This window comes from Osmerus mordax, chromosome 9 (assembly GCF_038355195.1).
Source record: "Osmerus mordax isolate fOsmMor3 chromosome 9, fOsmMor3.pri, whole genome shotgun sequence".
NCBI lineage: Eukaryota > Metazoa > Chordata > Actinopteri > Osmeriformes > Osmeridae > Osmerus > Osmerus mordax.
In genome coordinates this window covers 17,436,301-17,453,449 of record NC_090058.1, presented here as the reverse complement: position 1 = coordinate 17,453,449, position 17,149 = coordinate 17,436,301, and the positions used below count along the sequence as shown (strand labels likewise).

The window sequence follows — 17,149 nt, the reverse complement described above, 5'->3', positions numbered from 1 at the left end:
TTGGGGTAACTTTCACAGGGTTTTTAGGATTCTAGAGAGGTGCAACACATTGGGCTGAAAAACCTTTCTGTAGTTTCTGGGTGTGTACGTATTCACGTACGTGTGTGTGTGTGTGTGTGCGTGCAGCGAACTCTCCAGGTTCTCCTACCATACTTGGCAGCTAAGGCCAGTGCCACTGGCTCTGCCCTCATACGTACACTGGCCAATGAGCTGAAAGCAAACCGCCGAGAGATCCTCATCAACAACTTCAAGTACATCTTCAGCCACCTGGTGTGCTCCTGCACCAAGGAGGAGCTGGAGAGAGCCTTCCACTACCTCCAGGTATCACATACCCTGACCCCTGACTTTCCACTACCCCCCAGGTATCACATACCCTGACCCCTGACCTTCCACTACCCCCAGGTATCACATACCCTGACCCCTGACCTTCCACTACCCCCAGGTATCACATACCCTGACCCCTGACCTTCCACTACCCCCAGGTATCACATACCCTGACCCCTGACCTTCCACTACCTCCAGGCATCACATACCCTGACCCCTGACCTTCCACTACCTCCAGGTATCACATACCCTAACCCCTGACCTTCCACTACCCTCAGGTATCACATACCCTGACCCCTGACCTTCCACTACCTAACTCATTGTAGCCTATGTGATGTTAACGGAAATCAGGCATTTGCTTGTTAACGACAATGATAAGATAAAAATGTGTACTGTGTGTGCTCAGAGCGAGACAGAGATCGAGCTTGGATCTCTACTGAGGCAGGATTTTCAAGGACTCCACAACGAGCTGCTCCTACGCCTTGGAGAGCACTATCAACAGGTCTGAACACACATGAGCATCACGTACCGTTCGCACACAACCTCTCACATGCACACAAACAAACGTTGTCAGGTTGACACTGTTGTTATTCGTTCCTGTGTGTGTAGGTGTTTAACGGGCTGGCCATCCTCGCCTCCTTCGCCTCTAACGACGACCCGTACCAGGGGCCGCGGGACATCACAACCCCCGGGCGAATGGTAATGACGCAATCAGCCCACTCAGGACTTTTCCCACTCAGATCCCCATAGGTAACGCAGGTATATTCCTCCTCACAGGTAGACAGGATACAATCTTATCTTACAGAAGTCTCCCCCCCTCCTTCTCCCCCAGGCTGACTACTTGCAGCCCAAGCTCCTGGGCATCCTGGCATTCTTCAACATGCAGCTGCTCAGCTCCAGCGCTGGGGAGAAGGACCGCAAGAAGATGGTGGGTGGAGTGTGAGGAACGCCTGGAGGAGCCTGCGTTCTTCTGTTCCTCCAAGTGAAGTTGCATCTGTATACGGTGAACAACTCACTGGCGTGGACGTAATCTGTTGAGGTGTGTGTGGGGGGGTGTGTGTGTGTAGGTCCTGACCAGTCTGATGGCTCTGATGCGTCTCATGGGACCCAAACACATCAGCTCAGTGAGGGTGAAGATGATGACAACCCTCCGCACTGGCCTGAGATACCGAGACGACTTCCCTCTGCTCTGCTGCCAGTCAGTACACATGCACACACGCATTCCGGAGGACAGAAGGACGTGACGACAAACGTGTTCCCTCCAGCGCATTCTTGCACTCTCGATATCTTCGCAAACACTTATTTATTTTCCTCTTACCTTGTAAACACACACACCATTTTTCTATCAGTCTTTCTTACTATCTTTTTATATTTACTAACACATCTTGTATTTAATCTTTTTTTTCCGGGTCCACTTCCTGCTCTGTGCGGTCAGGACGTGGGAGTGTTTTGTGAAGAGTGTTGACCCCACCCACTTGGGGCCTCTACTGAGTCATGTGATCGTGGCCCTCCTCCCACTCATCCCCCTCCAGCCCAGAGAGACAGCTGCCATCATTAGCTACTTCATACTGGACAACAGGTACCACACAGATGCACGCGGACGTTCTTATAAACACACACACACACGTTATTATAAACACAAACATGTTCTTATACACACATACACACACTCACATGTTCTTACGAACACACACACATGCTTGCATGCAAACACACATGTTCACGCCCTCGCCCTCTCTCCTGGTGTCGTACAGAGAAGAGGTTCAGGATCATCTGCATGAGATCTATTTCCTGCCGGACCACCCTGAGCTTAAGGACATCCACGCTGTTCTGGACGAGTACAAAAAGGTCTGGCACCCTGATGATGATGGTCTGATGATGATGGTCTGATGATGATGGTCTGATGATGATGGTCTGATGATGATGGTCTGATGATGATGGTCTGATGATGATGATGATGGTCGTCCCTGTAGCTGACGTCTAGGAGCAGTGACCTGGCTGCAGCCCTGCAGCGCTCCATGAAGGCCGTGCAGCACGAGAATGTGGACGTCAGGATCCACGCTCTCACCAGCTTGAGGGACATGATGCACAGTAACCAGGCATGCACACACACACACACACATACACACAAAGTAAACATAAAAACACATACGCACACACTAAGTAAACATAAAAACACATGCACACACACACACACTGATAAGATGTAAATTCTGGAGAAGGCAGGCCGGAAGGAGTCATGACAAAGGAGTTGACTTTGGTTTATTAGTCGAGCGGCCCGGATCAAACAATCAGTTCAAGACGAACTGATGGCATGAGTGAAAACTCTGTCTCTCAATCGTGCTTAAATACATGAGTTGGACAGTACAGATATCGAATGCACAGAATTGCTTCCTTAACGGGTCTTCAGTGGTCAGTGTATTGACACACTAGAACGTTCAGCAGGTGAAGTGGTCGTTAATCACATAAGCCCTATTTGTACATGATTTTCATTACTGTCTCCCCACTGTCTGGCCTGCATGCTATATTCTGCTCAGAGGGGGCCTCGCTGCATGACCTCTTGACCTTACAGAGACACGCTGTACATGTACCCAGAAACTCTGCCTTACAGAGACACAAGTTGTACATGTACCCAGAAACTCTGCCTTACACACACATAAAGTCAACATAAAAACATATGCTCACATTCATGCACACACACACAGTGAGGGGAAAATGATTTGATCCCCTGCTGATTTTGTAAGTTTGCCCACTGACAAAGAAATGATCAGTCTATCATTTTAATGGTAGGTTTATTTGAACAGTGAGAAACAGAATAACAACAACAAAATCGAAAATGTTTTTCAATGATTTGCATTTTAATGAGGGAAATAAGTATTTGACCCCTCTGCAAAACTTGACTAATTCCTGGGTGGCAAAACCCTTTTTGGCAATCATAGAGGTCAGACGTTTCTTGTAGTTGGCCACCAGGTTTGCACACATCTCGGGGGATTTTGTCCCACTCCTCTTTGCAGATCTTCTCCAAGTCATTAAGGTTTCAATGCTGACGTTTGGCAACTCGAACCTTCAGCTCCCTCCATAGATTTTCTATGGGATTAAGGTCTGGAGACTGGCTAGGCCTCTCCAGGACCTTTGACCCTAGTGCTTCTTCTTAAGCCACTCCTTTGTTGTCTTGGCTGTGTGTTTGGGGTCATTGTCTTGCTGGAATACCCATCCACGACCCATTTTCAATGCCCTGGCTGAGGGAAGGAGGTTCTCACCCAAGATTTGACGGTACATGGCCCCGTCCATCATTTTACATTTACATTGTCATTTAACAGACACTCTTATCCAGAGCGACTTACTGTAAGTACAGGGACATTCCCCCCGAGGCAAGTAGGGTGAAATGTCCTGCCCAAGGACACATTTTTCACTGCCAGGAATCGAACCAGAAACCTTCTGATTAATAGCACGATTCCCTAACCACTCAGCCATCTGATCCCTTTGATGCGGTGAAGTTGTCCTGTCCCCTGTGGTGGAAATTCTGACGATACTGTGTACTTTGAATAGTCAAGATGCCGGTTGAATACAATTTATTTATTTTGTATGGTACATTAGCAAACAGAGCACTCTGCGACCAGTCATAACGGAGGACATCTGTAATAGTCCTTCGACAGAGTGTTGCTGAACATCATAAACATACAGCCTTATATAAACTTGTAACATCACAAAACAATCAATCAATAGTCAATAGTCAATCAAAGTAGCTGTCCCATGTCTTCTGTGATTGCCCCCCCTGACTCCCTTAAAGAGTACAATATACTGTTGTGACAGCCAAAACCAGGCCCTAATGTCCAAAGATCCTCTAGGTCAGGGAGTCATAAACCTCAGTTAGTTAACCATTCCCAAAACCATTAACCCTTAAGTCACCCCAGATTTCATGTCTCCAGATATACTCCCCTGGTTGAACTAATCTCCATCGTATAGATAGAAGGCCATTTAAGATGCTTCACCCATCCTCCAAGGGCAACCTATCCCACAGGGCAGTCAGCACCTTAGGTCAACAGATAGAAGGCCACTTAAAGCCTTCTGCTAACAATTTACAACCTCTCAACCTTATCCCCCTTTTGACCCGACTTAAACTATTCTCAGGGCATTAAGTTCATCACACCACAGAAGAATGTGTTGTTAACCAGGGTGCGAATTATACAATGACAATTGGGGGGGGGGGGGGGGGGGGGGGGGGGGCAACTTCTTCTCCACGGTGTAAAGGGAACCCAGTACAGCGCAGGGGCGTGCTTCAGTGAATTGAAGTCTTACAATCCCTACAGGCTCTTGCGTGTTTAACATAATGTATGCAGTCTGAAGATTATATCAGAAATGAGCTATTACACACAATGTATTTTAAGGTTGAGTGTTGCAACTATCTAAAAATTTAACTACACACAATAGTTTTTTTCTGAAATAAAAAGTTGATGTTATATACATATTTGACTGTTCATCACAAAATAAGGTAGTTGGAAATCTCTTTCCAGATTCTGACAAGAAATTAAACAGATAAATGAAGCTATCTTGCTTGATACAGTTCCTAACTAGCTAGCGATAGCGAACTTTTAAGTTGGTGGTTAACCATGTTTTTATCATTAACATTCTTGTGAATATTCTCTAGCTAATTGCCATTACGAATACAATTGTGACAGACATATTATAGATCAAAATTATTAGTAATTTGTTTTGGTATTAGCTAGCTAACTTGCACTTTCTCACGACGCAGGTAGCTAGTAGGCTACACTGAGGTGAATCAGCCACTGGTCTCCTGCACACTGGTCACTCGCGCGCAGTGTTTCTTGAGTTATCGCAAATTTTTACTATGGCAGTGTAATACTGTGGGATATTCCCTGCCATAAAGTCAACATTTCTGTGTATCGCCAACCTGTTATTGAATGAATATGGTAAATATATTGTAATATATACGATTACAGGTAAGAACGATATATAAATATATCGACCCTCCGACCTGTTGTTTTTACCTCTTTTGGGGGGGTCCAAGTCTTAATTGAACCCCCCGTAATTCGGACACTGTTGTTAACTACCCATCCAAATTCGAATGAAAAAGCAGTCTTCTCTACATGGGGGGGGGGGGGGGGGGGGCGTGTCGCCTGAAGGAGCTGAAGCTCCGCCCCCTCGAGTTTATTGAATTTAGCAACAACAGCAACACTAGCTAAATCAATTGCAGATATCAGAACATACCTACCTGCAGTCTCTGAGTGTTTTATGTTAGTTACTTTGTTTTTGCATCGTACCAGCTGAGTAACAGAATGCAACCGTCTGTGATCTGACGTAGATAGGTCGCTGTGATGTAGATCGGTTGGGTTTTTGCCCCGCCTATACAAAACTTGAGCTGAAAACGTGAGAGAAACTGTTCAATGGTCTAACTCCACATTTCAGTGCGACAAAGTTTTCGTGCTTTGCACATGCTTTCAGGAATTCATTTCACATATATAATGTACTGAGAAGCAAATCATGGAATTTGCTTTACAGCATCTTTATGAGCCTATGTCTGAAGACGCAGCGTTTTTTCAAGTTCATTGTCTTTTCGTCATGTTAATAAATTGATCTTTCATTTCTTTTGTTTTTATTTAACCCTTATTTAATATAATATCTTAACAGTCACAATTATTGCCAGAATGTGTGGTGGTTCATGTGTTTACTGTAAGCCTATGCTTTGCGTCATGTCAGGCTAATTACATAACAGAACCGCGTAAAAAAATAAATAAAAATGATTATCCGGATATTCGAAAATCATTTCGGATACTATTCGAATAGTGAAATCCTTTCAAATCCCCATCCCTAATACACATGCAGATATAATGTCATGTGTGTGTATATGTACAGTAATTTACTGTGTGTGTATATGTACAGTATAATGTACTGTGTATGTGTGCTCCAGGAGTGGCTGCTGCAGCAGGTGTGTGCCAGCGAGGCTGTGGAGCCGGTGATCTCGTCCCTGGTGGCGGTACTGTTGCAGGGCTGCCAGGACTCCTCCCCCGATGCCAGGCTGCTCTGCGGGGAGTGTCTGGGGGAGCTGGGCGCCGTTGACCCCGGCCGCCTTGACTTGTCGCACACACACACACACGGCAGCCGCAACACCTTCGTGGTGAGGGTCCCTCTAGCACACACACACACTCCCTTATAGACTGCAAGCAAATTGCTAAATCACTGCCAAGGTTCCCTGAAAATTATTTTGGGATTTAGATTTGTGGGCTTTATTTGTGTGTATAGAGACAGTATGAGATATAATGGCAGTGAGAGAGAGAGGGGAAGACATGCAGGAAATGGCAGAGCCAGAACTGGCCCTGCCCCACCTTAAAAAGGTCATACACACTAATAAGACATTTAAACGCAACCCACTTGCATTACTAGCACATCTCCCAGTGGCGTTGGTGAGAGGGAATGGTCGAGTTTACCATGCATCTGAAGGATTCAGAGTAGGTTAGCCAACCCAGGTACGTGTGTGTATTTCAGAGTGGGGTGGAGGACTCTAACTTTGCGTATGAGCTGCTCACGGAGCTGACCAGAACATTCCTGGCTTACGCTGATGACGTCAGGGCTCAGGACTCTGCTGCTTACGCTATGCAGGTACGCTAGCACACACTAACACCACATGCCGACTGCTGGTCCTTGAATGTGTGTGTATATGTTCATATCTTGTGTGTGTGTGTGTTATAGGAGCTGCTGTCCATATTTGAGTGCCGTGAGGGCCGTAATGACTCCCCGGGCCGACGGCTTTGGAGAAGATTCCCCGAGCAGGTCCAGGAGATCCTGGAGCCCCACCTGAACAGCAGGTATATGTACACACACACACGCCCAGTGACTCACAGTCATATATACACACACACCCAGTGACTCACAGTCATATATACACACACACATACACACACACACACCCAGTGACTCACAGTCATATATACACACACACACATACACACACACCCAGTGACTCACAGTGATATATACTCACACATACACACACACACCAGACAGTGACTCACAGTCATATATATTCACACACATTCACAAACCTATGCTACCCCTCTTCCTGACACGTACAGGTACAAAAGCAGTCAGAAGGTGGTGAACTGGTCCAAGCTGAAGAAGCCCATCTACCTGAGCAGTCGAGGCCGCAAGTTCTCTGACTGGTCTGCTACCTGGGCTGGATACCTCATTAGCAAGGTGAGCGAGCCCGAACGCCCCGAACGTTCCCAACCCTTAACTACGGTGGCCCTGAATTGCAAATCACACCCACTAACATGAGTGCATCCCCCAAATGAAAACACTCCCCCCAAATACGAGTCAACTCCCCCCAAATAGGATGACTTGCTCACCTCCCCCAAAGGACACGCTCCCCCAAATGGGAAACAACATTACATTAACTCAAAACGGAAAGGGTTGGTACTACACTTCGTTGCTGAATGGTTGCAGTAACTAACAAGAAATTGATCGACAGAAGTACAAAATGCAATAGCCTGACAGAGTTACGTGCACCAGGACATTTACGCCACAATGACAGAGTTACGTGGACCAGGATAATTGTTTGGCTATCGATTTTTATGTTTAACACGCAATATATACTTTTGCATAAGTAGCCTACTATTTGCTACATGCTTCGATAGCCAAACAAATGTCCTGGTGCACGTAACTCTAACCCCTAATATTCTAACCCTTAAAGGCAGGGTAGGTAAGTTTTGCGAAACTAGCAATTTTGTCTTGAGTCTGAAAGTGTACAACTGCCCCCCCCCCCTCCCCCCCCTCAAAGCCAGTCCCCCAAAACACATGAACACGCTGCGCTGCCTGACTACTGCCAGGAGGACGACAGGCAAGTAGCCTATCCAATTATTGTATGCGGTCCGAACACAATGATTGGACGTGTTTGTTTCAGTCCACAGAAAAGGTATACATTTGAGTTTAGTTTACTGTAAGAGCATTTTATTTATTGATTGCTGTCAGGATGAGAAGTTTATTTCAGCATATTTATGACAAAAAGTGCTTCTCAAAAACAAGACCTACCCTGCCTTTAAAGCCTAGTGGTTAGTGTTGTGAAGAAGTTCCCCCTGACCTGTGGTGTGTTGAGGTGACCTGACCTGAGGTGTGTTGAAGTGACCTGTGTTGTGTTGAGGTGACCTGTGGTGTGGAATGTTCCAGGTGAGACATGAGCTGGCCAGCAAGGTGTTTTCCTGCTGTAGCTTCATCATCAAGCACGACTACAAGGTGACCATCTACCTGCTGCCCCACATCCTGCTCTACATGCTGCTGGGATGCAGCCCCACGCAGCAGCAGGAGGTAAAGCGCGCACGCAAACACTGTACACATGCGCACGCATGCACACACACTGCACACACACTGCACACATACACGCACCGTATACACACGCATAGGGCACTTGATTGGTTATAGGCACTAGCCACTTAATTATGCAATTATTCCACCCGCATGGTGGAACCGATCTCTCCGACTTCATTGTGTGAGCGAGATACCCAATTATTTACATTTTGGAAGCATTAGACAATAGCATTAGACCATACGCTTGTGCCTTAGCTGGTACCCCAGAGCATTAACTGGTACCATGGAGCCTTTGTGGATCCTTGTTTGCGGCCCCATACTGTACACGAGCGAGTGCTGTACGAGCACACTCTGTACACATGCACTTACACACTACACACACCCTGCGTGAACACACGCTGACATTTTCCTACCTTACGTAAAAACAATTTTACTTCTCTCTCTCTCTCCTTCTTCCCCCCCCACAACCCCACTCCTGTTCTCTTTCCCTCTCTCCCCGGGCTCCCTCTCTCCAGGTAACAGAGGAGATTTTGGCAGTGTTGACGGAGGGCGACACTCGTGGGGGGTTGAACCAGGAAACGGCCTCCAGCCTATCACAGCTCAGCACTCAGACTGTGTTCAGCATGCTGGCTCACCTCACACAGTGGACCAGACACATCCTGTCCTCCAGACACACTGGTGAGACACATACACCCCCTTTCCACCAACCCAAAACTGGTTCTGGTTTTGTTGTTAGCCAGTTCACACTTGGTTCAACTTGCTTACCTTCTAAAAACAGGTTTTCTTTTCCTATGGGCTAGAGAGGCCGGCTGCATACCGGCCCTTAAATTACCTGAGTGAAAAAAGGGGTGTCACACACAACACAACACACACATAAAATATACCTGGCACACTGAAAATCCTCATATTGCTCATTCACACTAGACAGGGCACATTTAACACTCACCCGTGTGTGTATGTCTGTGTGTTTGCGTAGAGAGTGTGGAGTACCAGAGTGTCGTGGCCTTCCTGAAGAGTATCCCCCAGGACATGTTGGCCAAGGCCTCGCTGCGCTCCAAGGCCTACACACGCTCCCTCATGCACTTCGAGGCTCACATCCTGGAGAACAAGGAGAACGTCCAGGATCACCTCACCTTCCTGCAGGTCAGAGGTCACCACACAGTATTGTGTGACACTGATTGACGCTGATTGGTCAAGCTTTACCTAAACGCTCTCTGTGATTGGCTGGTCATAGACACTGTATGCGGCGATGCACGAGCCGGATGGAGTTAGGGGTGTGAATGCCCTGCGAAGGGAGGAGCCTTCGCTACGGGAACAGATCCTGGAGCACGAGAGCATTGGTTTGCTGAGGGACGCAACTGCATGCTACGACCGCGCCATCCAACTGGAGTCTGACCAGGTACACACACAGATATTTTTATATTAGGGCAGTCAAGAAATACTTTTTTATCGACATTAATCGCATGATTGTCCAGAGTTACTAGAAAATAATCACACATACTCTACTTGTACCATTTAACTTACTGTACCTGCGTTAATTTGAGTCAGATGGCTGAGCGGCTAGGGAATCGGTCTATTAATCAGAAGGTTGCTGGGTTGATTCCCGGCCGCACCAAATGATGTTGTCCTTGGGCTAGGCACTTCACCCTTCTTGCCTCGGGGGAATGTCCCTGTACTTACTGCAAGTCGCTCTGGATAAGAGCGTCTGCTAAATGACTAAATGTAAATGTAATTTGTGCTAACCCGTTATTATTGTGTTAACTTTGAGAAACCCTCATTTATACAGTATATGTATATACTGTATATATACACACATTAATGTGCATGGAGCATTCTATCTGTCTCTATCCCTCCTTATCTTTATATATCTCTCTCTCTCCATCTCTCTCTCTCTCTCTCTCTCTCTCTCTCTCTCTCGTTTTTCCTTGTCTTCCCTGAGGGTTTCGGTTGGTTGAGGGACAGTTCTATGGCTGTATGTGAAGCCCTCTGTGACATGCTTGCATGTAAAAAGGGCTATACAAATAAATGTTGATTTGATCTAGATTGGACACTACCATGGGGTGATGAGCTCCATGCTTGGTCTGGGACAGCTGTCCACTGTCATTACCCAGGTCAATGGAGTACTGGCCAACAGGTAACACTCACACACACTTATACAAACAACCTGCTGTTGTGACTTTTGAAATGTGCGTGGTGTCCCAACTCTTTTTTCTTCTCTGTGTGTGTATGTCCGCACAGGCCCAAGTGGAAGTCTGATCTGAACACGTACAGGGTCGAGGCAGCCTGGAAGCTAAGCAAGTGGGACCTACTGGAAGACTACCTGAGCTCAGGTGAACAAGCAGATCCACACACTCAATCATTCCAGAGAATATTGTACAGTGCCCAAAAAAACAAAAAAGCTGTCATGTTGATACATGTATGCCATGTATGTCTGTGTCACCAGACCGTAAGTCCAGTTCGTGGGGGGTGCGTCTGGGCCAGATGCTGCTGTCAGCTAAGAAGCAGGACTCTGAGAGCTTCTACAGCCAGCTGAAGGTGGTGAGGAAGGAGCAGGTGGTGCCTTTGTCGGCCGCCAGCTACGAGTGTGGCACCTATCAGAGAGGCTACGAGTACATCGTCAGGTGTGTGTGTGTGAGCACTTCATAGATGACCTTCTGTTCTATTGTTCCTTGTTCTGAAGGTGGAATGTTTTTGAGACTCTAAGTGATGTGTGTGTGTGTGTGTGTGTGTGTGTGTGTGTGTGTGTGTGTGTAATGCGTATGTTGTCTGTGTGGTAATCATTTATGGTATATTCTGTGGGTGTGTAGGCTGCACATGCTCAGTGAGTTGGAGCACGCATACTCAGACCTACAGAGGCAAAAAGGAAGCTCCGCCTCCAGCCCGCTTCTGCTGCCTCACCATTGGCCAGATCGGCTGGAGATGACCCAGAATTCGTTCAGGGCCAAGGAGCCAATCCTGGCCCTGCGACGTGCCATGCTCAGCCTGAGCTCGAGGTGAGGACAGCCACACACACACACACACACACATTACATTTAGTCATTTAGCAGACGCTCTTATCCAGAGCAATTTACAGTAAGTACAGGCCGGAATCGAACCTGCAACCTTCAGATTACTAGCCCGATTCCCTAACCGCTTAGCCACCTGACTCCCCTCCACACACACATCAAATGTTTTTTTCCGCTTTATAATGGTTTGTTGTTGTTTGTTGTGCCTTTACATAAGTAAATGTGACATGTTTTATGTACCTTTGATTTCAGCACGTATTTTGTTTGTTTTTTTTGCAATGGACAATGGCACCATATACTTAAAATGAATCAGACGTATATTTTCTTGCTTCACGGTGTCCACTGTTGATAGAGAGAGAGAGAGAGAGCTCAAATAAATCTTCAAAAGACGTGTACGATACATGGCCATTACATGGCCATTTAAGAAAAACACAATTGGTCAGAGAAACTATACAAAACTGTAGACCATGAATTTGAAAAACGATGAGCTCTTTAACCATGATACTTAGAAAAGACCTGGTCCCTAAAGTTCCTGTGTGTGCATGTGCCAGGCCCCAGAGTGAGCAGCTAGTGGGGGAGTGTTGGCTGCAGAGCGCTCGTGTGGCCAGGAAGGCAAGACACCATCAGACAGCCTTCAATGCCCTCCTGAACGGAGAGAACACACACCTGGCCGAACTCTTTACTGAGAAGGCCAAGTGGCTCTGGTCCAAGGTAGACACATACACACACACAAACACACTAACCACATCAGATCATGTCTGTTTGATTAATTTTCCCTAGATATGAATGATCCTATTAACATGTGCAGACTATTTCAAACAATCAGACTGAACCCAGAACCTGTTTGTATCCTGGCGTCCTTTCTCTGTCTTTGTGTCCAATGTATGTGCGCGTGTACTAATATTGTGTATGTGTCATGTCTGTATGTCCTGCTTGTGTCCTGTGTGTGCGTGTAGGGGGATGTGCACCAGGCCCTGATAGTGCTCCAGAAGGGCGTGGCTCAGTGTTTCCCAGAGACCCAGGCCCTGACAGACCCTCGCATCCTGCAGACCAAGGGCAAGGCCATGCTGATGGTGGGCCGCTGCATGGAGGAGACAGCCAACTTCGAGTCCAACGCCATCATGAAGGCCTACAAGGTACCTTGTGTCTAACCTACCACCTTCCTACTGTACTCTAGCCTGGTGCTTGAAGCAGATCCATTTTTGGATCAAGGCTCCTCTCTTCTAATGGGTGTATTCATCTTACAAATAAATGTCAAACAGAGACTTCTTCAAAAAATATTTTTTTATGAAAGCGCTTGCAGGCAGCTGCACATTCTAGTGTCTTCGACAGTAAGTAAAAATCACTTGAAATTGCCTTACTTGCTTAACAGTGAGATAGCAAGCCAGCTAGCTAATACAATTTGTTACTTTGACTAATAACTAATTAACAAGAACCAAAGTCGTAAGGTCATGTTTTTTATGAGCATTTACAATCACTTCTCTTAGCAAATTTACACATTTTATTAGCTAGCTGGCTTGCTATCTCACTGTTAAGCAAGTAAGGCAATTTCAAGTGATTTTACTTAATGTCGAAGACGGTAAGTAAAAACACTTACGTGCGTGAATCAAAAAGCTATTTGTGTGTGGATCGCAAAAGAGCGAAAAGAATGTCTCAAAATTATGTTTTTCAAAAGAAGGATTGGATGCATGTATTGGGGCGATCCACAAATTGATTTCGATTTCAATGGTCTCTAAGCGGGCTTTGGTCGGTCGTCTCCCCAACGTGACGTCATGCAATGCATTGTGGGGGAAAGACGAATCATTGCAAAAAGTTGCTACTTTTTTGTATTATATTCCGTTTTGTGACACCCAACAACATCAAATACAATGGATAACAGTTTAAATGTTTATTACCAACATGCAAATAGCGCAAATTCGTTGGAAAAATTAACCTGCCATATGGCCTTTAAAGCTACAGACACAGAAACAGCGCGTCCTGAGGAAAGCTCATTGTGGGACTGCTCATAGTGCCTGTAATTCTGCACCAAGGCTGAATTTCGGGATAGAGACTTCAGATACAGTATTAAAGGGACCACTAAGGCCTATATAAAAGCATCCAAAAACAGCATGTCATGGGATCTTTAAAGTAGGCTACACACAGTCCGCATTCTGACACCTCAGCGTCTGCATAGGTTGTACCAAGTGACGGAGTTCTCCCCTCCCAAATGGAGTTGGTTGGGTCCATAGCCCGTCTTTTCCAAAATGTTTTCTCAGATAGGCTACCGATATCTGTGCCGGGCGGCCCTACCGTAACGATACAAGTCAAGGAGGGTGGATGGGAGCAGGGCCGGAGTGATGGCATCACTAGACAAGGTTTTACCAATTGAAAAACGGCTATGTTTATTTTACTAAATGTTTTGCTCGCGTGCTATGTGGGCTCACATTACATGTGTAAGTCCCTATCTTGCATCACATCAAACCCATACGTCCTAGGTTGGGGCTAAGCCCCGAATGTTTACAACGTCTGGCTCCGTGCCTGATTAACACTCGGATCGTTAAGCAGTCTCAAATGGTATCAATATAAAAAATAATATGATCCCTTTCTGTAATCATGATACCCCCCACAAAAGTTCACTGCACCCCCAGTCAAAGCAGGCTGCATCCGGCCCTGTTTGGTATACAAAAAAAAGTGGTCCGGTCTTGATCCTGAAACTCCCAGGCTGAAAAGTGGCCCCACTCCGGCCCTGGAGAAATGTATCAATGAAACAATGTAAAGTGACTAGTGAGAAATGTATCAATGTCCATTCAGAAGCCTGATGACCCTAGGATAGTAACTATTGTCCAGTCTGCTAGTGCGAGACCGAATGCTACGGTAGCGCCTTCCAGAAGGCAACGGGGTAAAGAGACTGAAGGATGGGTGGTAACAGTCTCTTAGGATCCTGCCAGCTTTCCTGAGGCATCGTGTGTGGTAGGTGTCCTGTAGGGCTGTGAGCTTCCTGCCAATGATTAACTCAGCAGACCGGACCACACTATGTAGGGCCTGTACAGAAGGAAAAACTATTCACAACTGGATGAGGTGAGACGTGCCATCCTTACAGAGCTGCGTGGACCAGGGCAACTATTCGGCTATCGGACTATGTGGCAAGTACTTCAGCAAAAACACAAGCTACGTGTTAAACGACACATAGTGATGAGATTGCTGAAGCAACTCCACAAGGAACGGATGCGAGAACACGCCGGAGGTTTGTGAGGCGTACGTATGTGGATGGATACAATAAGCTTCTCTCAAACGTGACTTCAAAGTGCATATACTCATCCTGATGTTGTGATTGGTTGACAACACATCAACTATCACGTCGTAGGTATACCCTGCATCAAAATAATTCTAGGTATCTTTGGGAGTCATGTTTGCAAAATAGGTGCTTTTCCGTGTTTTTCACCTCTCCTTCCTGTTAAAAGACAGATAGTCCATCTGTCCAATCAGGAGGGTCCGTCCTCTGCTATTTAGGCCCTACCTTTTCCGGTAGAAGTTAATGTCATTGTGTTTTATGATTTGTTGAAGTGTTTTCCTATTTGCCGTTTTGTTTTCCTATTTGCCGTTGTGTTTAATGATTTTTTAAAATGTTTTCCTATTTGCTGTTGTGATTTGCACTTCAGGGCCACCTTAAGATTGTTACTTTAACATTAACACAGAGTACAGGACCATTAACACCAACCCTTAAAGACTAAAGACCCATATACACATGCACAGAACTTTTTTTTCCTTTATATGGTTTTTTATATTGAGTTGATTCTGTGGTTGTTTGTTTAGGTGGTTGTTTTCTATAGCAATTTTTAGTGGTTGTTGTTGTTTACATTGAAGTTTGTCATTTACGTTGTTGTGTGCCAGGATGTGACAAGCCTGCTGCCGGAGTGGGAGGATGGGAACTTCTACCTGGCTAAGTACTATGACAAGGTCATGCCCACAGTGACAGACAAAAAGCTGGAGAAGCAAGGGAACCTCATCCGCTACATTGTTATCTTCTTTGGGAAGTAAGTGGAGATGCATTTAAATGAACCCCATTTCCCAGCTTTGAATGCACATTTCCAGCTTCAGAGAAAAGGGGCCTTAAAATTCACAGTTATTCGCCCGAACGTCGGATTTTGCTGGGGACGGTTTTGATATTCAACACAGCATAGGGAAATCAAAACACAGCAACCATATCATCCAGTAGCGCCAATAAATAACCAAAAACATACAGCTGCAATTAAAAATATTCACAATTTTAAAAGCAATTACCACTAAATAGACCCTCCAATATTATTTGTATTGTTGTAATTGTTTGTGTTGCTGTTTATGTTGTTGTTGTTGTTGGCATTTAAGTTTGTTGTTTAAGTTGTTGTGTGCCAGGATGTGACAAGCCTGCTGCTGAGTTATTTGGTTAGTCAGTTCTTAGGCCTAGTTTCTAAGTCTAGTTCCTAAGCTCATCGTAAGTCTGGCTGCTGTATTCCTCCCTGCTCCCTGCTGTGTGCTGTCCTCTCCAGAGCTCTGCAGTTTGGGAACCAGTACATCTACCAGGCCATGCCCAGGATGCTGTCACTCTGGCTGGACTTCGGGGCCCGGGTGTACGAGCAGGAGAAAGGTGGGTGGCTCCGGCCCCTGGAGGGCTCTGGTTCTGGGACTTTCTGAAGGGAGTTCACCTTGACTGTTAGGGTTTCATTGCATGTCTCATCATGACTCCAGGTCCATGTCTCTTCAAGGTTGTGAGGCAGTCAGTCGGGGCTTCTGGTTTTAACACTGTGTGTGTGCGTGTGTGTGTCAGTGGGGCGTACGGACCGGCAGATGCGCGCAGAGCTGGGGAAGATCAACGCGGTTGTGAGCGAGCACTGCGCCAACCTGGCGCCCTACCAGTTCATCGTGGTGTTCAGCCAGCTCATCTCTCGCGTGTGTCACTCCTGCAACGAGGTGTTCGCTGTGCTCATGGCCATCGTGGCCAAGGTCCTCCTGGCCTACCCCCAGCAGGCCATGTGGCTCATGACTGCTGTGTCTAAGGTCTGGGCTCGAGGAATGTCCCACTCACAAAATCTCGCACACACACACACACACATTCTTTATCTTTAACCAACTCCCTCGTGAAATCACTAACTTTTAAATTCAAATGTTTTGTTCATCACAATCAGTTCTATGTGTTATACATGAACGGTGTTTTTCTCGTTTCAAGTTTATATCAGGTGTGCATTAACAGTCGTCGAATATTAAATGCTTGCTCTCCGTGTGTATGTGTGTGTTGCAGTCGTCTTACCCCACGCGTATGAACCGCTGTAAGGAGATCCTCACCAAGGTGGTCAGTCTGAAGGAGTCTCTACACAAGTTCATAGGAGATACCAACAGGCTGACCGACAAGCTGCTGGAGCTCTGTAACAAGCCGGTACACACACCACGCCAACACACACACACCACGCCAACACACACACACAGATATTACGTAACATACCCACAAACAGGACACCCGCATACAGCTGCACGTAATCACTGTGTCC

The 17,149-nt window shown here is 46.2% G+C and overlaps 1 protein-coding gene across 1 annotated transcript in view; it reads left to right on the top strand.

Moving 5' to 3' along the window:
• The window catches only part of atr (ATR serine/threonine kinase), a 29,805-nt gene that overhangs the window by 8,292 nt on the left and 4,364 nt on the right, over positions 1-17,149 (top strand). The window contains exons 15-40 of the mRNA XM_067242710.1: positions 127-321; positions 731-826; positions 934-1,023; positions 1,157-1,252; positions 1,392-1,522; positions 1,760-1,903; positions 2,079-2,172; positions 2,298-2,423; positions 6,254-6,460; positions 6,829-6,942; positions 7,033-7,148; positions 7,416-7,536; positions 8,506-8,643; positions 9,159-9,321; positions 9,620-9,786; positions 9,878-10,042; positions 10,686-10,777; positions 10,882-10,973; positions 11,087-11,264; positions 11,451-11,636; positions 12,200-12,359; positions 12,605-12,784; positions 15,519-15,661; positions 16,154-16,251; positions 16,432-16,661; positions 16,903-17,037. Coding sequence (XP_067098811.1) covers positions 127-321; positions 731-826; positions 934-1,023; positions 1,157-1,252; positions 1,392-1,522; positions 1,760-1,903; positions 2,079-2,172; positions 2,298-2,423; positions 6,254-6,460; positions 6,829-6,942; positions 7,033-7,148; positions 7,416-7,536; positions 8,506-8,643; positions 9,159-9,321; positions 9,620-9,786; positions 9,878-10,042; positions 10,686-10,777; positions 10,882-10,973; positions 11,087-11,264; positions 11,451-11,636; positions 12,200-12,359; positions 12,605-12,784; positions 15,519-15,661; positions 16,154-16,251; positions 16,432-16,661; positions 16,903-17,037 — 3,657 coding nt within the window. The remainder of the gene's footprint in view (positions 1-126; positions 322-730; positions 827-933; positions 1,024-1,156; positions 1,253-1,391; positions 1,523-1,759; positions 1,904-2,078; positions 2,173-2,297; positions 2,424-6,253; positions 6,461-6,828; positions 6,943-7,032; positions 7,149-7,415; positions 7,537-8,505; positions 8,644-9,158; positions 9,322-9,619; positions 9,787-9,877; positions 10,043-10,685; positions 10,778-10,881; positions 10,974-11,086; positions 11,265-11,450; positions 11,637-12,199; positions 12,360-12,604; positions 12,785-15,518; positions 15,662-16,153; positions 16,252-16,431; positions 16,662-16,902; positions 17,038-17,149) is intronic.